Below are 24652 nucleotides of genomic sequence, written 5' to 3' on the forward strand. Positions count from 1 at the left end.
ATAATAACAGTAGGTATAAATGATTTTTACTTTGAAATATTTCACAATAGGCAATGCAAAAATAGTTACTTTAGTAACCATTTTCCGAACAATAGTGACTTTAGTGACTTTCGTACGCAAATAGTGACTTTTTAGTGACCTGACTCAAAATAGTGACCAAGTCACTAAAAAGTGACTCACTACCAGGCCTGGACTCCGGGTGTCAGTGCGTACGGACGCTGGGGAGATTTCGGATCACGGGAACCTATATTGTGCGTAATACTCACGGTCAAATAGCGCTTTATTGGGTTACATTACTCCTTGCACCGGGCTATTGAAAGGGCATTTTCTAGGAGTTGTCTTGGATTTCCCTGGAAGGGCCCAGTGACGATGTAGCGATCACGAAGATAATAATCGTCCTATTGAGGGGACGATGAAAGCTGCACGGACAGGCGGAGGCTTCGATGAATGTTGTGGGAAGGGAGGTCCGATGTAGGGCGATCTTGGTACAATGGCGACGGTGGGTGCCACGTTGATTTACCGAGCAACTATTCGTCGATGGCGCCACGACACGAATGCCGCGCTGAGCCGAAGGCTACGACTAACGATTTGGAAGCCTTCTTAAACAGACGGTTGGGGTTTTAACTTAAATTTAACTACCGGATCACAAACGTGTCTACTGGATCCTTTCGAGTATGAGTCTTGCACTCCGTTTTCTTTAAAGATGCTTCTCTATCCAGGAGTTACCATCCACTGCCCACTCACGCCGTTTTCCAGTTCTTTCCCGCCCAAAAACCTTCAATAGATCGTCTAAGCCAAATTAAGTACTCTCCATTTAATTCCACCAATTATTTTCGATATCTTTGCAGATACTTATTTCGACCACAACTGTGTGATCGTCTTCAGTGTTTCGTAGTTGACTCGACTTGAAGAAAACAATCGCAACTTACACTATTTATACTACGCTAGGTACCTAATCAAATCGCAATGTGAAAAAATATATGTAGGCCAAACAAAAAGATCATTAGATATAAGGTTCAAGGAACATATGGCGGAAGTGAGTAAGGCGAAAAGAGAAAACGATACGGGATTACATTACGAATTTAGATCTAAGGTAGCAGAGCATGTGTATAAGGAAAATAACCCAATTACGGCATCAAATATTAAAATCTTAAGAAATGTCTCTTCTTCATGGAAACTCGATGTAGTTGAGAGTTTGGAAATCTACCGACAGGTACAAACAACGCTGTTGAATAAGGATCAGGAAAACGGCAGCTCTTGGCTCTTCAAGTTTCTACCTAAGCAATAAAGTAATTAACTGTATAGGTAAATAAAGTAGGCAAATAAGATTTGATTAGGTACCTAGCGTAGTATAAATAGTGTAAATTGCGATTGTCTTCTTCAAGTCGAGTAAAAGAGCTTAATATATTTTTCTGCCAATAGATCCCAGTTTGGCCTCTCTTCTTCAGTTCAGGAATGCATAACAAATTCATTACTCAATTCTATCAAATGTTGTTATTCAAAACAACGTGCGTTATAATTAAATAATTCGACAAAATACGATGCGGGACAGGAGTTCAGAAGCATCAATCTCACCTATTAACATTTTAGCAACTAGTGAAGCCTGCTGAATCTTTCGGCGTCGAAGCAGCAGCGTATCAAGTCCCAGAAGCGGACAACGCTCTACGTACGGAGGAAGATTTAGCGAATCTCTAAATGGTAGATCTCTTAGCGCAATGCGGATGAATCTTCGTTGAACGCTTTCAATTCAGGCAATCCACAATAGATGGTAAGGAGTCCACACAACAGCTGAGTTTTTCAGTATTTCTCGCGTAACATTTGAAAAGGGCCTACAGCCAGAACGTAAACACTGAGAAAATGTTGTTCAAAAAAAAATGCATCACAATTTCTATTCCTATTTCCCAGGTTTATGATATTTTAAGCAGCAAAAACTCCTAAAAGCACATAATCAGCACTATCTATCCACCCATAACCTTAATTGCATCGAAAACATGCAAAAATGTGTCGAAATCGTTAAAATAAAAGTTTAAGTCTATTTTAATTTTTTTCTCCGGAATAGGCCTTCTTGATAAGTCATTCTGCATTTGCTTGTCATTCATAGACCCTTTGTTTATGGCATTTTTCGAAAGTAAACACGGGATAAGGCTTTTCGGGAGGGGAAATTTTCTCTCTCCGAGGTCGGGCCGATGACGGTTCGGAAAAAATTCTCGTTATCGGCCCGAAGTTGGAGAAGGCTTATCCCAGACAGAAAAAAGGGGTGGCTTGGCCGTTTTTTAGGGTGCACCTACACATATTTTGAAAATAACACGTTGTAGGCCCAATTAAAAAATAGTTTTTTTCTAAGTAATTTAATTGAAGATTCGGAACATTTTTATACTATTAGTAGCTATTAGAGGATGTTATCAAAGGGTGTTAAAATTGAATTTGTTTACTTTTCATTGTAGGCCCTAATCAATTGTTAAGCGAGATTTGTCGTACTAATGCACAATAAAGTACTTTGAGGCAATGAGGGACGGTGAAATCACGAGACACTTTCGTGATGAATCCCAATTGACGTGAAGCTTTGGATATAATGGAAGAAGTGTGCTGATTGAAAGTTAGTCCTGCGTCCAGAAGAACGCCCAAATCGCTGACCTGATCGACGCGCTTGCGGGAATTTCCGTCAATGCTATATTCGAACGTGATAGGAGTTGTCAGTTTATTAAACGTAATCACCACGCATTTGTCAATGCTAACTACAAGTTTGTTCAGTTTACACCATTCAGCAAAGGTATTCAATAGCCCTTGCAGTCGGTAACAATCTTCTATTGTATTGACAAACAAGTTAATTTTCAGATCATCAGCGTAGAATATCGACCCTGAGACTAGAGGACTAAAAGAGGCCTTGCGTGCCCACCCCGTTGACTACGTTTTTTTGGTATGGACTGGAATATTCTGATTGTAGTGGAGTCCGTACGCGTTCATCAAGGCCCGCCCTTCGAGTTAGTGTTACTAAGAGTGGTAAAGTTTCGTGAGAACAGTGAAGCGAAAAGTGCCCCGTCGATTGCCAATAAATCGACGGTGGTCCAATAGGGCATTTACTATGTCGAATGGCAAATGCTGGTTAAAGCGTACCATTGGTACTTCGCGTACCTAAAGGAATAAAATAGACCCCATCTCGCGGTCCGCAGCTTCTTACCCAGCAACTCCTACCCCTACCTCCTCGTGGTGATGGCCTGGATATGAGCAACCTTAGGGAAGATCGGGTAACCAACACCGGTGGGAACTATGGTCGTATGCTGACAGGGAAGGGGGGCTTGCTCCTCTTCGGAGGTGCAAATCTTACTGAGCGTCTGTTCTCCATGTCAGGATCGGCTCACAACAGCGTCTGTTCTCCATGTTAGGGGCGGCTGATCATCGTTCGATTGCCAGCGAGGGACTCTAAGTGAAACTGTGCACCATGGTCCACCGGGAATAATGAGGAATGGTCTTCTAGAAATATAGGAGGTTTGGTATCAGGCCCTGCAAGCCAGCCTTTAAAAAAACATACGCAACGAACAATCAACAAGAGAGTATGGACCGGAACCATCGGCGAAGACCACTGCGACGAAAAGGAACTAGCGATTGGAAACTCGGTTCGTGGAACTGCCAACTTCATCGGGAGCACACGCATACTCGCCGATGTGCTCAAGGACGGTGGATTCACCATCGTAGCGCTGCAGAAAGTTTGTTGGAAGGGATCAATGGTTCGAACGTTTAGAGGTAATCATACCATCTACCAGAGCTGTGGCAACACACACGAGCTGGGAACAGCTTTCATAGTGATGGGCGATATGCAAAGGCGCGTGATCGGGTGGTGGCCGATCAATGAGAGAATGTACAGGTTGAGGATCAAAGGCCGGTTCTTCATCTTCAGTATAATTAACGTCCATAGCCCACATTCCGGAAGTACTGATGATGATAAGGACGCATTCTACGCGCAACTGGAACGTGAGTACGACAGCTGCCAAAGCCACGATGTCAAAATCATCAAAGAAGATTTGAACGCTCTGGTTGGCCAAAAGGAGGAGACCGACTATTGGGAAGTTCAGCGCTCACCGGCTGACGAACGAAAACGACCTACGACTAATTGATTTCGCCGCCTCCAAGAATATGGCCATTCGCAGCACCTACTTCCAACACAGCCTCCCGTATCGGTACACCTGGAGAGCACCACTGCAGACAAAATCACAAATCGACCACGTTCTGATTGATGGACGGCACTTCTCCGACATTATCGACGTCAGAACATATCGTGGGGCTAACGTCGACTTTGACCACTATCTGGTGATGGTTAAACTGCGCCCAAAACTATCCGTCATCAACAATGTTCGGTACCGACGACCGCCGCGGTACGACCTAGAGTGAGTGAAGCAACCTGATGTCGCCACTGCATACGCGCAGCATCTCGAGGCAGCGTTGCCGGAAGAGGGTGAGCTCGATGGGGCACCTCTTGATTACTGCTGGAATACAGTTAAGGCAGCCATTAACGACGCAGCGGAGAACAACGTCGGGTATGTGGGACGAAGTCGACGGAACGATTGATTCGAAGAAGAGTGCAGACATATTCTGGAGGAGAAGGACGCGATGCAGCAAGGTACTCGGCAGAACGTGGCTAGCCACTTGCCTGCACAAATTGATAGTCAGAATCTGGGTAACTGAACAGCTACCGGAAGAGTGGAAGGGTTATATGCCCAATCTACAAGAAAGGCGACAAGCTGGAGTGTGAGAATTTTCGAGCGATCGCCATCCTTAATGCCGCCTACAAAGTGATATCCCAGATCATCTTCCGTTGTCTGTCACCATTAGTGAATGAGTTCGTGGGAGGTTATCAAGCCGGCGAACCAGATCTTTACTGTACGGCAAATCCTTCAAAAATGCCGTCAATACCTGGTCCCAACGCAGTTCATTGATTTCAAGGTGGTATACTACAGTATAGATCGCGTAGAGCTATGGGAAATTATGGACGAGAACATCTTCCCTGGGAAGCTTACCAGACTGATCACAGCACCTGTGGATGGTGTGCAAAACTGCGTGAAGATTTCGGGCGAACACTCCAGTTTGTTCGAATCGCGCCGGGGACTAAGAAAATGTGATGGACTTTCGTGCATGTTGTTCAACATTGCGCTAGAAGGTATCATGCGGAGAGCCGGGTGTAACAGCCGGGGTACGATTTTCAACAGATCCAGTCAATTTACTTGTTTCGCGGATGACATGGACATTGTCGGCCGAACATTTGCAGAGGTGAAAGAACTGTACACCCGCCTGAAACGTGAAGCAACAAAAGTTGAGCTGGCGTCGTGAAATACGAAGGCGCATCATCTGTGGAAGTCGGGCCTACTGCGGGATCCAGAAGAAACTGCGGTCAAAAAAGATTCACTACCGCATCAAATGTGTCAAGTACAAGACGCGGATAAGACCGGTAGTCCTCTACGGACATGAAACATGGACAATGCTCGAGGAGGTCTCGCAAACACTCGGAGTATTCGAGAGACGGGTGCTTAGGACCATCTTTGGCGGTGTACAAGAAGACGGTGTGTGGCGGCGAAGAATGAACCACGAGTTCGCCCAGCTCTACGGCGAACCCAGTATCCAGAAGGTAGCTAAGGCTGGAAGGGTACGATGGACAGGGCATGTTGCAAGAATGCCGGACAGCAACCCTGCAAAGATGGTGTTCGCTTTCGATCCGGCGGGTACGAGACGGAGAGCATCGTAGCAAGCGAAGTGGGCAGACCAGGTGCAAAACGTCTAGGCGAGCGTGAGGCGCATTCGAGGATGGCGAGATGCGGCCTCGAACTGTGTATTGTGGCGTCAAATTGATGATTCAGTGTTATCTGTTTAGATGTAAAAATACATGAAAATGAATGAGATGGAACGAAATGAAAGGAGATGAAATGGGGTGAAATGCGAATCAATGAAGTGAGATGATTTAGGACAAGTGTGAATGAGATGAAATGAGATGAAGTTAGCTGAAGTGGAATGAAATGAAAAAGTTTGAACGGTTTTAAAGTCTGTATTCGAGATACACTGAAGTGACAAATGTATTTATTCGCCCATGGTCACGAGAATGTCATTCGTTCTGTCTCAAACAATGACTTATTATGATTGAACTTTTAACTACTGTGGAAAGGATGAAACACTCTGAAACATTTAGGATACCTCGGAATTCATCAAATATTTTTATCTAAAATTTCTAGCTCAACCAACCACCACATGACTGGTTTCGAGCATAGAAAATAATGCAAAATTTCATCAGCTCGGTTGTCGGTTACCAACTTTGGCGATTTCTGTGCAGAGCAGTTTTTGGGACCCCGCACAAAAACAATCCATCTGTGTAGGAGCAAACTTCCAACCATCATCATGAATGTTCCACCGGCAACATAATACAAGTACCTACCGGGTTGTCTCGTTTCGGTCGCACTGCTGCTGGTCCTGAGTTCGGCTTTCATCGACTGGCTGTTCGGGGGAGGAAAACTTTTGCACCTGTCAGTTCAGAACTTCTTCCCTTCGTGCTGATTCTGGGTTACAATTTGCGATAACGACAACACCAACCATTGGCAAAGTTTTTTTTTTGCATTTGTTCGGTGTGCAGATCGACTTCGAGGGGAAAGTTTCGCTCCGAAAAGAAATTGATTGAAAATAGTTTTATGCTAAAATGTTATTTCTACCTGATTGAGCCCGGCATGAGTGATGCTTTTTTTAGGTTGCTGGTTAGTTTTCGCCGGAAAAAGTTTCCGGCATGGATAACTGAATGTTCAAGTTTATGTCTGTTAGAAAGGAAAATTTATAGGAAAATTGTTATTGACATAAATTTTGAAAGGTGAGATATGGTAGAAAGACGATTCCCCTGAAACATGTGTCGGGTTGTCTGTTATCAAAATTATTGACTGACATAGATGTTGTGTTGAATTCAAACGCACGATTTATAGTTATTTTATTTTTCGATTTAACTTAATTTGTTTTTTAAACCAATGAATTTGATCAAAAGTATCGGTTCTAATTATGTTATTTTGAAATGTCTTGAAAAGCTAATAAACCATTCCAATCATTCAAACATTATTACAACATTATAACATTCAATGATTGTGATTACGTGCTACCACATATATGTATAGCGAAAATTTTGGTTCAGAAAATTCAGCAGATCATTAATTCACACTTATTTCTGAATGGGATATCACATTATAGATGTTTCTACACTAAACCATTTTCAGTTAATTTCAAGTATCCGTTGACCTCCCCTTCCGAACAATTTATACAGTTAGATGGGTACTGCGACCTAATGCGTTCTCCGTAAGTCAAGTGGGCGGTACGTGCTGGGATTCTGAGTAAGTGGCAACAATTTCAATGCAATATAAATTAAATTCACACTCGCTGTCGCCGAGGCAAGGGAAGAATTTGTCTTCTGTGCTACTGGCAAGTGCAAAATAAACGGGTCCCCGGATAGCAATAGGGCTTTCAATATAAAACGGCGAACGAGAAATTTATTGCCCCCATATTCTAGCGCACTTGGTTGCACACTTCGGCTCCAGTCAAGTGCACGTCGATGGAACCGTTCAGCGCCATTCTAACTCAATACTGCAATGCGTCCCGAGCTCACTTGTTTGATATAAATCACATTATTCATAAGCATGGAACACAAAACTTTAATTAATTTATGGATCTATACAAATTTTAATCAATTTCCATCTAAGATGAGCCTAATTAGACTAATTTAATCGCGAAACAACCGCGTCAGCTACGAACCACAGTTTTAGAAAAGAAAATCTGTAGATCAAGTTTATCCCTCCTCGTGCCCAAATCAACCAGCTTCTCAATATTCATCCCTCTGACAGCGACGGCGACGGCTGATAGATTGATTAATTTAAAAACCATTCCACCAAGTAGTAGTAAAATGCTTTCGACGAATCCATAATGCTGTCGACAGGAGCTTCTCTACCGGGAATACGTTCCCCGGGTGGAATAGCTTCGCTCGCAGAGCTGCGAAAGAATGTAAGCCCTTTCGTCGAGAAACAATTTACTTAATTTGTTTTAATCTCAGTCGACACAACTAGAAACTGGCTGTCACGGGAGAATTCCGAAATGGCATCAGCGTCGGGCATCGACGGATCCTCCAAACGTTTGTGCTTCTTCAAGTGATTAGAAAGAGTTAGGGTGGAATGTTACTGGAAGACTGGTTCCGGCATCGTTGTTTGTCTCCCCTGGGAACAATTAATTATAGATGCTCTTAGTGTAATTACTGCTGGAGCGGAGGAAATGCTGAAGGAGCAGTTCTGACAAACTATACGCCAAGGAGGATAGACACTATTTTTCCCAGTGGATGAATAATTGACATTTTATTGGCATTGCGATCTGCGCGGTCCTAAGCTGAGAGTCCAAAGCCGTTCATTCATAAATACATATCGAAAACAGTTTAAAAAATTCCTCATGGAGTTTGGTTTTATTCTCTTCAACACAGTTTTTATCTCACTTGATGAAAATAAACCGGCTCCGTTCGGAAACCCATCGAAATGGTGATTCAAATTAATTATCACATAAGAAGCCATATCTCACCAATTACGTAAGGATCTTTTCTGAGTTTTGAGCTACAAATTATTCGTTTGTGCAAAAAGAGCTTAAGGCTGTGAACCGTTTCACCGATTCGTTTAACTTTTAGTTAAAATTTGACAGTTTGATGGTTATTTCGCCGTGGTTAAAAATAACTCTGCTCCGGAGCATGGTTAGATTTGACAGTTCGATAGTTAACCTTTGTTCGCGAGAAAATTGGCGCCAAATCCATTTCGCTCCAGATAACCATCAATCTATCAAAACTCAAATGGGTCGGCTTCGGAGTAAAATTTTAACCACGATGGGAAAATAACCATCGAAGTGTCAAATTTTAACTAAAAGTTAAACGAATCGCTGGAATGGTTCACAGCCTAAATAAATTACACATAAAAAAGCCATTCGTTCTTGGTGAAAGATCCCGTTATGGCCTTTAATACAGTACGTTGAATGACGTTTAGTCGAATGACATTTAGTCGAAAGGACATTTAATCGGAGGGAATTTGATCAAAAAGACATTTGGTCGAAGAGACATTTGTTTGAATGAGCATTTAGTCGAATGGGCATTTAGTCGAAAGGAAATTTAATCGGAGGGAATTTGATCAAAAAGACATTTGGTCGAAGAGACATTTGTTTGAATGGGCATTTAGTCGAATGGACATTTAGTCGAAGGGACATTTTATCGAAGGGACATTTGCTCGAATGGACATTTAGTCGAATGGACATTTGGTCGAATGAACATACAATCGAAATAACATTTAGTCAAAAGGACATTTAGTAGAATGACATTTAGTCGAAGGACATTTGGTCGAAGGGACATTTTGTCGAATAGATTTTTGGTCGAATGAATATTTAGTCGAAAGCAAAAGAACATTTAGTGGAATAGACATTTAGTTGAATGGAAATTTAGTTGAATTTTATAAAATAATCCACAAGATACATGAATGCATTAATTAGAGGAACTCAGTGGACGTAAGGAAGTTCAATCGGAAGCAGACGTAACGAATACGGAAGTTAATTAGGATGCTGGCGTTGCTTGACTACAGAAAAATTGAAAACCAACAGAAATAGCAAAATTTTAGGTCGAATGCCCTCTATTCTATATTTTTGCACAAGCTCAACAACCAATGATATCAATGTTTTGTTGCTAATGCTTCATCGTAGTCGGCTTTTGGGCATTGCGACGAAACAATCATTCGACTAAATGTTTTTCGACTAGGTGGTATAGATTCATTGTAGTTGGTTAGAGGGATTCGCCAAAGTCAATATCCAGTCGGGAATAATAATTGTTTCCCTATTGATATCAGCGGTTTTCAACCTGGGGTACATGTACCCCTGGGGGTTCCTTCGTTGGCCCCAGGGGGTACCTCGGACAGAAATGCGTAATGGCGGATGTATTACAATTCCAGACAAAATTTTCAAAACGACTTATCTGCTTTTGTAAACAAAGATTCGAACGTCGATTTGACGAATCTGATAGCACACTCACGCAAACCAACGCTATCAATAGGTAGGTGAAGGTTTCGGCTACCTGATGATGGCGTTGGTTCGATTCGAAGTTCAATCAGATTTGTCAAATCGACGTTTGAATCTTTGTTTACAAAAGCAGATAAGTCGTTTTGAAAATTTTGTCTTGAATTCGAATATAAACTTATTGATAAAAATTTGATAGTTGAAGTTTTTTTTACAAAACCTCCTTTCAAGAGGCTCGGAAGCCTCCTTTCAAGAGGCTCGGAAGCCTCCTTTCAAGAGGCTCGGAAGCCCTTCTTTCAAGAGGCTCGGAAGCCCTTCTTTCAAGAGGCTCGGAAGCCCTTCTTTCAAGAGGCTCGGAAGCCCTTCTTTCAAGAGGCTCGGAAGCCCTTCTTTCAAGAGGCTCAGGCCCTTCTTCAAGAGGCTCGGAAGCCCCTCTTTCAAGAGGCTCGGAAGCCCCTCTTTCAAGAGGCTCGGAAGCCCCTCTTTCAAGGGGCTCGGATGCCCCTCTTTCAAGGGGCTCAGGCCCTTCTTTCCAAGAGGCTCAGAAGCCCTTCTTTCAAGAGGCCTGGCAGCCCTTCAAGAGGCCTGGCAGCCCTTCTTTCAAGAGGCTCAGAAGCCCTTCTTTCAAGAGGCCTGAAGCCCTTCTTTCAAGAGGCTCAGAGCCCTTCTTCAAGAGGCTCAGAGCCCTTCTTTCAAGAGGCTCAGAGCCCTTCTTCTCAAGAGGCTCTGGAAGCCTTTCTTTCCAAGAGGCTCAGAGCCTCCTTTCAAGAGGCTCAAGAGCCTCCTTCAAGAGGCTCAGGAAGCCTCCTTTCAAGAGGCCTGGAAGCCTCCTTTCAAGAGGCTCAGAAGCCTCCTTTCAAGAGGCTCAGAAGCCTTCTTTCAAGAGGCTCAAGCCTCCTTTCAAGAGGCTCGGAAGCCTCCTTTCAAGAGGCCTGGCCTCCTTCAAGAGGCCTCAAGCCTCTTTCAAGAGGCTCAGAAGCCCTTCTTTCAAGAGGCTCAGAAGCCCTTCTTTCAAGAGGCTCTGAAGCCCTTCTTTCAAGAGGCTCAGAGCCCCTTCTTTCAAGAGGCTCAGGCCTTCTTTCAAGAGGCTCAGGCCCTTCTTTCAAGAGGCTCTGGCAGCCCTTCTTTCAAGAGGCCTGGAAGCCCTTCTTTCAAGAGGCTCCAGCCCTTCTTTCAAGAGGCTCAGAGCCCTTCTTTCAAGAGGCTCAGAGCCCTTCTTCAAGAGCTCAGAAGCCCTTCTTCAAGAGGCCTCCAGAGCCCTTCAAGAGGCCCGGAAGCCCTTCTTTCAAGAGGCCCGGAAGCCCTTCTTTCAAGAGGCCCGGAAGCCCTTCTTTCAAGAGGCCCGGAAGCCCTTCTTTCAAGAGGCCCGGAAGCCCTTCTTTCAAGAGGCCCGGAAGCCCTTCTTTCAAGAGGCCCGGAAGCCCTTCTTTCAAGAGGCCGGAAAGTCTCCTTTCAAGAGGCCTTCAGAGCCGGAAGCCCTTTCAAGAGGCCTGGAAGCCCTTCAAGAGGCTCAAAGCCTTCTCAAGAGGCCTGGAAGCCCCTCTTCAAGAGGCTCTGGAAGCCCTTCTTCAAGAGGCTTGGAAGCCCTTCTTTCAAGAGGCTCAGGAAGCCCTTCTTCAAGAGGCTCAGGCCCTTCTTTCAAGAGGCCTCGGAAGCCCTTCTTTCAAGAGGCTTGGAAGCCCTTCTTTCAAGAGGCTCAGAGCCCTTCTTTCAAGAGGCTCAGAGCCCTTCTTTCAAGAGGCTCAGAGCCTCCTCCTCCAAGAGGCCCGGAAGCTCCTCCAAGAGGTCAGCCCTTTCAAGAGGCCTGGAAGCTTCTTTCAAGAGGCTCGGAAGCCCTTCTTTCAAGAGGCCTCAAGCCCTTCTTTCAAGAGGCTCAGGAAGCCCTTCTTTCAAGAGGCTCAGAAGCCCTTCTTTCAAGAGGCTCGAAGCCCTTCTTTCAAGAGCTCCAGAGCCCTTCTTTCAAGAGGCTCAGAAGCCTTCTTTCAAGAGGCTCGGAAGCCCTTCTTTCAAGAGGCTCAGGAAGCCCTTCTTTCAAGAGGCTCAGAAGCCCTTCTTCAAGAGGCTCAGCAGCCTCTTCAAGAGGCTCAGCCTTCAAGAGGCCTCAGCCTCTCAAGAGGCCTCGGAAGCCTCCTTTCAGAGGCTCAGAAGCCTCCTTCAAGAGGCTCAGAGCCTCCTTTCCAAGAGGCTCAGGAAGCCTCCTTTCAAGAGGCCTCGGAAGCCTCCTTTCAAGAGGCTCAGAAGCCTCCTTTCAAGAGGCTCAGGCCTCCTCAAGAGGCCTGGAAGCCTCCTTTCAAGAGCTCAGAGCCTCCTTTCAAGAGGCTCAGAAGCCTCCTTTCAAGAGGCTCGAAGCCTCCTTTCAAGAGGCTCAGAAGCCTCCTTTCAAGAAGCTCCGGAAGCCCTCCTTTCAAGAGGCCTCAAGCCTCCTTTCAAGAGGCTCGGAAGCCCTTCTTTCAAGAGGCTCAGAGCCCTTCTTTCAAGAGGCTCGGAAGCCCCTCTTTCAAGGGGCTCGGAAGCCCCTCTTTCAAGGGGCTCGGAAGCCCCTCTTTCAAGGGGCTCGGAAGCCCCTCTTTCAAGAGGCTCGGAAGCCCCTCTTTCAAGAGGCTCGGAAGCCCCTCTTTCAAGAGGCTCGGAAGCCCCTCTTTCAAGAGGCTCGGAAGCCCCTCTTTCAAGAGGCTCGGAAGCCCCTTCAAGAGGGCCCTTTCAAGAGGCTCAGGAAGCCCTTCTTTCAAGAGGCTCAGGCCCTTCTTTCAAGAGGCCTGGAAGCCCTTCTTTCAAGAGGCTCAGGAAGCCCTTCTTTCAAGAGGCTCTGAAGCCCTTCTTTCAAGAGGCTCAGGCCTTCTTTCAAGAGGCTCAGGAAGCCTCCTTTCAAGAGGCTCAGAAGCCTCCTTTCAAGAGGCTCAGAAGCCTCCTTTCAAGAGGCTCAGGAGCCTCCTTTCAAGAGGCCCGGAAGCCTCCTTTCAAGAGCTCAGAGCCTCCTTCAAGAGGCCTGGAAGCCCTCCCTTCAAGAGGCCCAAGCCTCCTTTCAAGAGGCCCGGGCCTGAGCCTCCTTCAAGAGGCTGGAAGCCTCCCTTTCAAGAGGCCCGGAAGCCTCCTTTCAAGAGGCTCAGAGCCTCCTTTCAAGAGGCTCAGAAGCCTCCTTTCAAGAGGCTCGGAAGCCTCCTTTCAAGAGGCTCAGAGCCTCCTTTCAAGAGGCTCAGAAGCCTCCTTTCAAGAGGCTCCAAGCCTCCTTTCAGAGGCTCCAGAAGCCTCCTTTCAAGAGGCTCAGAGCCTCCTTTCAAGAGGCTCAAGCCTCCTTTCAAGAGGCTCAGAAGCCTCCTTTCAAGAGGCTCGGAAGCCTCCTTTCAAGAGGCTCAGAAGCCTCCTTTCAAGAGGCTCAGAAGCCTCCTTTCAAGAGGCTCAAGCCTCCTTTCAAGAGGCTCAGAGCCTCCTTTCAAGAGGCCTCCTCAGGAAGCCTCCTTTCAAGAGGCTCAGAAGCCTCCTTTCAAGAGGCTCAGAAGCCTCCTTTCAAGAGGCTCGGAAGCCTCCTTTCAAGAGGCTCAGAAGCCTCCTTTCAAGAGAGCTCAGAAGCCTCCTTTCAAGAGGCTCAGGCCTCCTTTCAAGAGGTTCAGAAGCCTCCTTTCAAGAGGCTCGAAAGCCTCCTTTCAAAAGGCTCGGAAGTCTCTTCTCACGAGGCTCAGAAGCCTCTTTTCACGAGGCTCAGAAGCCTCCTTTTAAGAGGTTTGGAAGCATCCTTTCAAGAGGCTCAGAGCCTCCTTTCAAGAGGCTCAGAAGCCTCCTTTCAAGAGGCTCGGAAGCCTCCTTTCAAGAGGCTCAGAAGCCTCCTTTCAAGAGGCTCAGGAAGCCTCCTTTCAAGAAGGCTCAGGAAGCCTCCTTTCAAGAGGCTCAGAGCCTCCTTTCAAGAGCTCAAGCCTCCTTTCAAGAGGCTCAGGCCTCCTTTCAAGAGGCTCAGAAGCCTCCTTTCAAGAGCTCAAGCCTCCTTTCAAGAGGCTCAAGCCTCCTTTCAAGAGGCTCAGAAGCCTCCTTTCAAGAGGCTCAGAAGCCTCCTTTCAAGAGGCTCAGAAGCCTCCTTTCAAGAGGCTCCAGAAGCCTCCTTTCAAGAGGCTCAGAAGCCTCCTTTCAAGAGGCTCGGAAGCCTCCTTTCAAGAGGCTCAAGCCTCCTTCAAGAGGCTCAGAAGCCTCCTTTCAAGAGGCCTCAAGCCTCCTTTCAAGAGGCCTCAGAAGCCTCCTTTCAAGAGGCTCGGAAGCCTCCTTTCAAGAGGCTCGGAAGCCTCCTTTCAAGAGGCTCGGAAGCCTCCTTTCAAGAGGCTCGGAAGCCTCCTTTCAAGAGGCTCGGAAGCCTCCTTTCAAGAGGCTCGGAAGTCTCTTTTCAAGAGGCTTGGAAGCCTCCTTTCAAGAGGCCGAGTAGGTTATTTGGCCGAAAGGGTCATATTGCCGATTTTTTCTTTATATTCTTTATTATCGTGATTTTTTTATAAAAAATAAGTTCATCACGTAATAAAGCCGAATAGGTCCTTTGACCAAGTAGGCTACCTGGCCGAATAAGTGATTCGGATGAATCATTTGATCAAATAGGCCATTTGGCCGAATAGGACTGAAATGTCCTATTCGGTCAAATATCCTATTCGGTCAAATGTCTTACTCGGCCGAATGTCCCATTCGGTTGAATGTCCTATTTGGCCAAATGTCCTATTCGACGAAATGTCCTATTCGGCCCAATTTCTTATTCGGCAAATTGTCCAATCGGCCAAATGTCATACTCGTCCAAATGTCATACTCGGCCAAATGTCCTATTTGGTCAAATGTCCTATTCGGTCGAATGTCCTATTCGGCCAAATGTCCTATTCGGCCAAATGTATTATTCGGTCAAATGTCCTGTTCGGTCGAATGTCCTATTCGGCCAGATGTCCTATTCGGCCATATGTCCTATTCGGCCAAATGCCCTATTCGGCCATATGTCCTATTCGGTCAAATGCCCTATTCGGCCAAATGTCCTATTCGGCCAAATGTCCTGTTCGGCCAAATGTTCTATTCGGCAAAATGTTCTATTCAGCCAAATGTCCTATTCAGCCAAATGTCCTATTCGGCCAAATGTCCTATTCGGCCAAATGTCCTATTCGGTCGAATGTCCTATTCGGTGAAAAGTCCTATTCGGCCAAATGTCCTATTCGGTCAAATGTCCTGTTCGGTCGAATGTCCTGTTCGGTCGAATGTCCTATTCGGCCAAATGTCCTATTCGGCCATATGTCTTATTCGGCCAAATGTCCTATTCGGCCAAATGCCCTATTCGGTCAAATGCCCTATTCGGCCAAATGTCCTATTCGGCCAAATGTCCTGTTCGGCCAAATGTAATATTCGGTAAAATGTTCTATACAGCCAAATGTCCTATTCGGCCAAATGTCCTATTCGGCCAAATTTCTTATTCGGCCAAATGTCCTATTCGGTCGATTGTCCTATTCGGAAAAATGTCCTATTCAGCCAAATGTCCTATTCGGTCAAATGTCCTGTTCGGTCGAATGTCCTGTTCGGGCGAATGTCCTATTCGGCCAAATGTCCTATTCGGCCATATGTCTTATTCGGCCAAATGCCCTATTCGGCCAAATGCCCTATTCGGCCAAATGTTCTATTCGGTGAAATGTCCTATTCGGCCAAATGTTCTATTCAGCCAAATGTCCTATTCGGTCAAATGTCCTATTCGGCCAAATGTCTTATTCGGCCAAATGTCCTATTTGGCCAATTGTCCAATTCGACGAAATGTCCTATTCGGCCAAATGTCCTATTCGCTCAAATGACCTATTCGGCTGGATAACCCGTTCGACCAATTTACTTTCGGCCGAAAGGGTTTCGGCCAAACAACTTTTCTCCCTTTGAGACAGACCGTCGAAAGACATTTAGTCGAAAGGATTTACAGTGATAGGACACAGCAAAGAAAGCGGACACTTGACGGAGAGCAATAAAATGGCGTCGATAGCGGCGGCGTTTGGGGACGGCTAAATGAGTGAGATGCTGCAGAAAAATATTCGCTTGGAGAAGTGAAATTTTCTCTCAAGGTAATATATGGGTTAACTGTCAAATCCTGCTGTTTCACTGATTGGAAATGCGCATTACTGAAAATGAATCCATTCTTTCCAAGACCATTATTCTATACAAAATAGAGCTGATCCGAGAAATTTTTTGCAATGTTCAAAGTGCACGACGACGGCAGAAAAATCAATCGGAACGATGGCCTTACGTTGTCTAACGTCTACCTACGCATCCTTCCTTCCTACAAATAATCCTTCAACCTTTCGTCCCACAGTCTCAAAGCACCCATCCAGTTTATGACCTTAGATAATTTATTATGAAGATTGCTCCGGTGCAGAGGTGGAAGTAATAGTTAATTATGATCAAAGATATTCAATCAACTGCGAAATTTTCAGGCATTTTCACAAAGCCAATGATCTCCGACGGCGCACACCGCGGATAAGTTGCTGCCCATCGCACAACCGGAGCTGCGTTCTTGGTCGAGTGGAAAGCAACGTTAGGTGCTTTTCTACTGAAAGATTAGTCGAAAAACTAACGAAGCAAGACGGCTGCGAGGGGGAGAGAGGGCATTAACTTTAATTAATTAAAATTACCCTCCACTTCAGCCGTGGAAGGTTGCTGGGGCATTGAGGGAAACCAAATTAAAGTACAGTGCGGTAACTCAGGATAGAGATGCACACCTGTGGCTTTATTTATGAGTAAATTCAGGAATTTATGTCGTATTTGAGGTACAGTATCTCATGTTTTCAGAGGCACAAATGTTGGAATACAAAATGCTGGAAAGAGGAAAAAATTTCGTCTGTGCTGATTTGTGATCTTTTGCCTTCAAAAACGCTAGGTGAGGGTTGAAGCAAACATTATTGTGCTCTGTTGTGATTGTCCTTAAGATTTGGAACTGCGTTGAAACGGGAAGACTTTTTACATGTTGAAAGCTATTGAAACTTCCTTTTTATAACAAAAAATGATGATGCTCTTTTGTTGGCTCGTTGCGCTCTGTAAGCTTGTTCTGATGCAAACAAACACTGAAACCACATGTATAGATCATCTTAATTAGCCACTCTATTTTGATAGCTATTGAAACCAAAATGATTTCGTGTGTTCGATGGCATGTTTTCCATGTCATTACATTTATAGAAATAGTTGCATCAATACTTACGTATTTAATTCCAAATCTAACCGAAATTTATGATTAAAAGCTTTTATCAAAAGTGATGTTCGATGAAAGTGTTTCCCCGTCTGTAAAGAAAAGAGAAGAGAAAAACATTGATAATTAATTTAGTTATTTTATCAATCTATATATTTATAATTATAAAGTTTTGAATTTCTTTTTATGTTGTTGTTGATTGATTTCCGATATCCTTTCACAACCGTATGTCAACCAACTCTGTGTTCTCTACATCGCAGAAAATCGAAGACAATCTCATCCCTTTCTTCCTGGTCGCACTTTTACCCAACGGCCTAGCTCTTCAACTCTTTTCCTTTGACAAGCACTTGCTTCGAGGGCTTTATAAAAAAAGGCTTTGTTCCGGTCCGCCCGCTCATCGTGAACCGGCTTCAACGTTTCAAGAGTTCGGCCACTCCAGGATTTCATCACTTCGCCAGGTTTATTTTTCGAGGAATTTCATCCGTGCCGCGCCGCCATCGAACCGAACAAAAGCTTCAACCCCCATCGCATCGTGTCGGCCTGGATGAAACGGTGGGACCCACCCCTCCCTCGCATTTCATTTTTCTGACAAAGCCAAACCACTCCAGCGTCGTGTCATTCCACTCGCAGAAAAGAAGCGGATATTGTATAAGCTCATTAAATCGGTGTTGAGGCGTACTAAATCCGGAAGGCGTCCGGCTTCACGCCCCTCGGTCAGTTTTGAAGAACACCGACGTCACGGCAGGCGTTACAGCAGACGAGACGAAAATATTGCCGTCGCTTAAAAAATGGCGAGCCGTCAGAATGGTCCCATGTCAGATGGATTATGGCTGGGTTTTCTTGTTGGTGGCCGGACGATGGGGGAATGTTACATCAAACGGCCGGATCGACACGATAACAATGGATGAACAGGTCATTAGATAAAGATAAATGTGTAGCAATATTGAACAGTAATTCCCGAAAGTAAAAAAATGTAGTATTAAAGTCGTTAATTTAAAATTGTTTTTTGGATTGTCTATTTTTTGCGACCGTGTCGACCGTGTGTTTAGGATCATTATACATGAATTGACGAGAAACCATAAAACTTTTTCTACAGAGATTTTTGAATTCAAAACGGATTTTTTTACACGTGGCACTTTTTTGCTAAAAATCATGCCGTCTGTCGCGAAAGTTATAATATCAGAATGATATTCATTGTGGTTTCCATTGAACGAAGATAATAATTCATTATTTGCAGAATCTTCAAAAAACATACGTGAATTGTGTCGACTTGTTATTAAAATCAGAAAACCTGTACAAAGATTCTGAAATATTATCCCAGTGATGCTTCAACTCAAGACTAATTAACATATTCAGAATTTTTGGTTATTTATTTGAGCAATATGGCATTATCTTCTACAGCATGACCATGCGCGACCATCAGAGTTCATGCGGAACAAAGCTAAACGGTGAGATAAGTTTTTAAATTAATTCAAAATAGCAGCTCTATGTTCCACCGTTCACTTTAAATGCATGAGTTCAAATTCAATATAGACTAGGAATGGTCTATAAAGCGAAATCTAAATTTTCACTATTTCCACTAGGAACTCAATCAAAACAGCAGAGGTATAACAAAAGGAAAATGTATGCATCGACCGATGCAAAACGTTCATGCATGTATTCACATCGTCTGTGTATTTTTTCTCTCTCTTGAATTCAGAAGAATTCCATCCTATGGTGAACACGAACGGAGCCTTACGGTAAAGTGGAAAATGCACACTTTTTCTCACTCGTTTCCCCACAGGAAAAACTGTGCCAATGCTCCGACACATCCAGTATGCATGAGCGGCACAAGTTTTGTTTTCATTCAGACAATAAAAATACTCTGCATCTTTCATCACCGCAGCCAGGATCGGGTGATCCAACATTCGCCTCGCTATTCATTCTTCTATCCAAAATGGCCAGAATAATTCATTCAGCAGTGATAATGTCTTTCGGAACTTATAGTTATTTGGCTGACAACTGGATTTTCAGATGTGATATATGTATATAATATCCATTTAATCTCTGCTGGATACGCACCAAGTCTCTTCTATGCGTAAAACAAAATAGATTTCACGTAGAATTGAATTCTAGTGCGTTATCTAAAATAATCGGACAACAACATCGACTAAATCAAAGTTTTTCGTACTCTCCATAGCAATAGGCTGCCAAAGAACCCACCAATAATTTCTCTGGAGCTAGCCTTGGAAGGTAAAGGAAAATCGTGCCTATTAGATGAAATTCTTATTTCGTTTCATCACTTTTACATCTCACTTTATTTTCGCAGGATTTATCGCAGAACAATTATAAAAATTGTATGCCAAAGGCGGGACTTGATCCCAATAATAGCCAATATGGGATGCGCGCACTCTAGCCACACCGCCGCGCTTTGATTGTACATAGCTACCAAGATATTTGTTTCACATTGCTGCTGGTACCGAAAGAGCGCGGATAAGAAAGAAAACAAGAAAACCCATTTGCCGTGGCAAATCGAAGTAAGCGAAGTGTGCTCCTGAAATTGAGTGAGCATTACGAACCCTAAATTATTACGCATTGCAAGAAAAATTTGGAACTATGTGCTTAACAAACCGCTCTCTGATCACTGCAAGTTGTGGGGATTGTTTAGGATGGGATTGGGTTTGAAAATGAGCTCTGTTCAACTACCTACATTGTATCCTCAAGTAGGCTCTACTAAAGGGACCGTCAGCCGCTTAAAGTACGCTAGGCCAAGTCTTGGTGTCGGGCGGGACTTGACACAATAACCCGGACCTGACTCGGCGAGAGGTGGCAGGCCCAACAAGTCACCTGTAAAACCAACCGATACTAACTGAGATATACCACAAGTAAAAACCGACTCCAGCGTACATGACCTCAAAAGAAAAGTATGTGTAATGCGTTTCGGGTTAGTTGACTCCTCGGCCAGGTACTGATTATTATTTATTTTTTTCATATCTGTGTATGTCAAATCATTGGACTTCACAGCAGCAGATTTGTTGTTATGTCCATTCAACGCACACTATGTGTGATTTGTTCTATGCGGGGATTTCCCTCTGCGCGTTATTTCCGCGAAGCTATCCAAATTTTTCTTTTTCTCCGTAATACTCTATTCAGTAAGATATTCGAGAGGAGGCGAATATCGTCGGTTGCTGCGGTTATCTTCACTTTGTCAGTCGCATGCAGCAGCATTTCACTAGCTTCTCAGTATCCGAATACCGTTGACGGAACTCCTATGTTACTGCTCTGGTTCTTGCTCGCAACCTTTGTTTTTCATAGCTCGTTGTTCTTTCTCCAGTCTCCAATAAGAAATTTTAAATAAAATTTGACTTTTCAGCCATCGTAATCTGATTTCCAGAGATTATGAACAGATCTTGCATAGTAGGTATTTAGAACGAACAATTTTTAACTTTTTATATAATGAAATATTACTTACACAACATACACATATTTTTAAAAATATTGCAATTTATTAGTAAAAATATGTTAATTTTACTCGAAATTGAGCCCATAAAATTTGTTTATTGCACGGCACACAGAAAGTTATAGAGCAAAACTGCTTTTCAAATACAACATAGCGAATTGATCGAGTCGCGTTTGATAGTTTTATAGCAGTGACCAATATTGGTTTTATGGCGCATTTGAAAGCAATAATAGAAAAATCAATAAAACGTTATGGCTAACAAATGGTTCAGTTTAAAAAAAAATGGTTAATTAGGGTTATATTGATAACTGTAGAGTTCCAATCCGAAAATTGCCTAGACCAGCTCCGGGAATCGAACCCATCCACCCTCAGCATGGTCTTGCTTTATAGCTGCGCATCTTACCGCTAGGATAAGGAGGCCCCGGTCAACAGATGCCAAACGATAATGTTTTGTAATTGAAGAAAATTCGTCTTGGGTCAAATTTCAAATTTCTCTTCTCAATAATACGCAGATTCTGTTCAAATATTACGTAACGCGAAAAACGTTGACTTTACGAACTTCCCACTCCCTCGTAGCAATCTGTAACAAATTTAAGAACTACTTTATATCTAATGAAGTAATTCCATTAGCCCCGCCCCTTCATTAATCGTTATGAGTGCACATTATATTTGCACCCATATCAGATCACAAAGGGGTGGGTCTAACGGTCTTAATTTATTGAATACAAGAAAGCCGCTTTTCGACGCGCGCGAGCCAATTTGATCGGGGTTCCGCAAAGTGCGGCTCAACAAAATTTGATGCAGCGAAGCGGACACAGCAGCACCAAGGCGTGGATAGCACCAGTGGCAATACTTAAAATTTATTCCAAGTGTTTCGGTGGCATCGGCGTTTGGCGTGGTAGTTTGTAACAAACTAAATTTTCCTAGCCTAATTGTATTTCTCTTTGCAAAACTCATTGATCAAATATTCAAATTTATCGCGAAGCTTTTGTGCCCAAAAGAAAGTTTTAGTAGAATCCAAATTCGGCACGACACCTACCTTATGGCGAACAAGTTAATTCGAACACTTACCCCTGGTAAGTTACGGAAAGTTTTGGAAAGTTTTTAGATGTTTTTGAGTTCGCCAGAGTTGACCAATAAAAAAAACTGCTTTAAGCTACCGAGTAAAGCCTGAGGTAGAAATTGCGTTGTAGTTTATCGCTTTATACAAATTTTTCCGCGCTCTCCATTTTTTTCTGGTGGAGATAGTCAAATCAATCGGATCGTTTTTAGAAATTTTCATGGAAGTGACGCCAACTTTAGAAGTGGAATTAACTTCAATTATTTCTAGTTTTTATCTTAATTCGAAGTAAGTTCGCGAGTTTTTAATATAAAATTACAATATACTGAAGATTGGGTTCAAATTTTAGTTTGCTAAAATTCGGATAGTTTGACCAATTGCTGAAATCTTATTAAACTAATTGTGACTTTTCATGTAAGCCTTCTGAGTGGAAAACATGCAATATGTTCATTAGTGAAATGTTTTCACGTTGAATGGGCGTCGTCTTGCCCATCCAACGTGGGCGGCCTGTTTTGGGTTGGGTCACGTGGTTTCCACGCGCACGGTAGTCGAAGGTTGTGCCGGCTACGCTTAATTACGCCTAGACGAAGGTTGTTACGACTAGGAAATTAGTGGGTCTGCGGTGGAAAATTGGGAACCCAAGTTCAGCAATCGTTTGCAAGGTGTGCGTCCGTAATTGGTCGGTCCGTGATCCACTTTTGGTGATCGACGAACGAAAGGCTCGTTCCGTCAAAGCGTGAGGCGTAAGAGCAACACCAATTCGCTCTCTCGCCACCAACATCAGGGACTCCTCAACGAGACGAGAAACACCGAATTCCAATTAGAATCCAGATCAACTGACTTCGAGTCAAATGCAACTTCGTCGTTGGAGCATCTCGCCGACGCTGAGCTAAGGTCAGATCGACAAGTGTATGAAATCCTCTGTGAGAAATCCGAAAATTGTAAATCTTATGAATGAGCCAGATGAGGTTTAGGTGCAACTGAATTTTCACAATAAATTGGGAAAAAGGTCCTATGCAAAACATTTTCTAATTTTTATTTTTATTTAGAGTTCGTTGAATTCCATTCGAATATTAAACATTTAGTTCGAATTCAGTTCGAACATTTAGTTCGAATTCACCTAAATTTAGTTCGTATCTTAATTTTTTTGTTAAATATCTTGGCTGTGCATATGCACAGCATATGCTTCGAAATGGACAAATTGATATGAAGTTTGCGAAAAGAATCCACGTGTCTTGGAGGGACTCAGAACCCTCAACCTCCTACTCTAGATAGGCGTGATAACCCCTACACAACAAGACCACTTAAAGGTCACGTTTGCGGAAAAGCCATCAGAATCCGAGTACCAACCTCCACCGCGGTTAGCTCTCTCTTTTGCAAATTGAATATCTTTCGGATGCTTGATTTGTCCAATCTCCACATGTGCTTTACTATTGTATACCCACAGCCAAGCGAGTGCACATTGTTTATTAAACGAGAGGATCGCACTCCATGCCCCCCAGTAACTGTCTGGGCAGGACGGTATAGAATGCGAATTCAATCGCACTCTGCTGTGCCAAAGGTTTGCTTGGCTAAAGCATTTGATGAGTTTGATTGCCTTAACGTAAGCGGTCGCGTGTACTCAGACGACTAATGACGGTGAAAGACCGACACTTGATTACAATTAATTGCATATTATTCGGCAACTGTGGGTTGCTGTGGGTGGCTGTGGGTATACAATAGTAAAGCACATGTGGAGATTGGACAAATCAAGCATCCGAAAGATATTCAATTTGCAAAAAAGAGAGCTAACCGCGGTGGAGGTTGGTACTCGGATTCTGATGGCTTTTCCGCAAACGTGACCTTTAAGTGGTCTTGTTGTGTAGGGGTTATCACGCCTATCTAGAGAGTAGGAGGTTGAGGTCTGAGTCCCTCCAAGACACGTGGATTCTTTTTCGCAAACTTCATATCAATTTGTCCATTTCGAAACATATGCTGTGCATATGCACAGCCAAGATATTTAACAAAAAAATGGTTTTCGTACGGCCGAGTTGCCGAATAATATGCAATTAATCGTATCTTAAGTTTATTTAAATTTGAAGATTGTTTAGCTTAAACGTTTTCTGCCGCTCAGTTCTGACTGACTTTCATTTATTAGTTCTTTTACTTTAGTTTCCACTAAGTTTGTCCTAATTGCGCGTGCCAACTTGTTCAGTTTGAATCCTGTCGAGAACTTTGCGACCCACCCTGGTAAGGAAGGTCTCATAGCGGGCTTAGACAGAGGAACGGTCCTTCTGATAAGAAGGTGGCGCTTAAACCGTTAATTGAAGAGCAGAGTAGAACGTTTCCAGTTTGGTTGCTGTGAGTGATTCAATCCATTCAAACAAATGTATTGCATCATCCCTTCCGTGAAGCGCTTGTGATTCTGCTACCGAAGGGTAACTTTCTGACATCGCCAAACGATTGAGTTTTGCACTTTCACGAAAATTTATCTCGGTCATTGTATAAGATGGTGGCCCGGAAAAATCGATTTCAATTCCAATGACTAACAGAAACAAAACCAAATAATCTTGGCAGAAAACTTCACTTTCCGCCGATAACAGCCAAATCGATGAAGACGCCAATACCTCTTCTTGGATAAATAGTTTAAGTCCTGAAAAGGACTGTGTGTAATTAATTCTTGAAGTTCTCCTCACTTTGCCACGTACGCTTCCATCGCGGGCGAAAACCAAACGTTGCTAATAAATATATTTGCGTTTGGTTTCACGCCACTTCGGATTCTGCCTATTTCCCCTTATTTTTGGACATTTTGAGGACGGTGTCTTCTAGGATTGTGATGACCTTAACTGAAAGCCAGTCGAGTGGCTTCAGCGGTGATGCGGCCGATGAGTCATGTTTATTCCACGGTTGGAGACTCAAAGTCCATCCAACTGGGAGCAACTATTCGGCTTTTTGATTCAGTTGATCTCCGAGC

General features: G+C 43.8%; 1 protein-coding gene across 1 annotated transcript in view; it reads right to left on the bottom strand.

Moving 5' to 3' along the window:
• The window catches only part of LOC134206849 (uncharacterized), a 724314-nt gene that overhangs the window by 469019 nt on the left and 230643 nt on the right, over nt 1-24652 (bottom strand). Inside the window, exon 5 of the mRNA XM_062682581.1 lies at nt 17213-17292. Within this exon, the coding sequence (XP_062538565.1) occupies nt 17213-17292 (80 nt within the window). The remainder of the gene's footprint in view (nt 1-17212; nt 17293-24652) is intronic.

This window comes from Armigeres subalbatus, chromosome 1 (genome assembly GCF_024139115.2).
Source record: "Armigeres subalbatus isolate Guangzhou_Male chromosome 1, GZ_Asu_2, whole genome shotgun sequence".
NCBI classification, from domain to species: Eukaryota; Metazoa; Arthropoda; class Insecta; order Diptera; family Culicidae; genus Armigeres; species Armigeres subalbatus.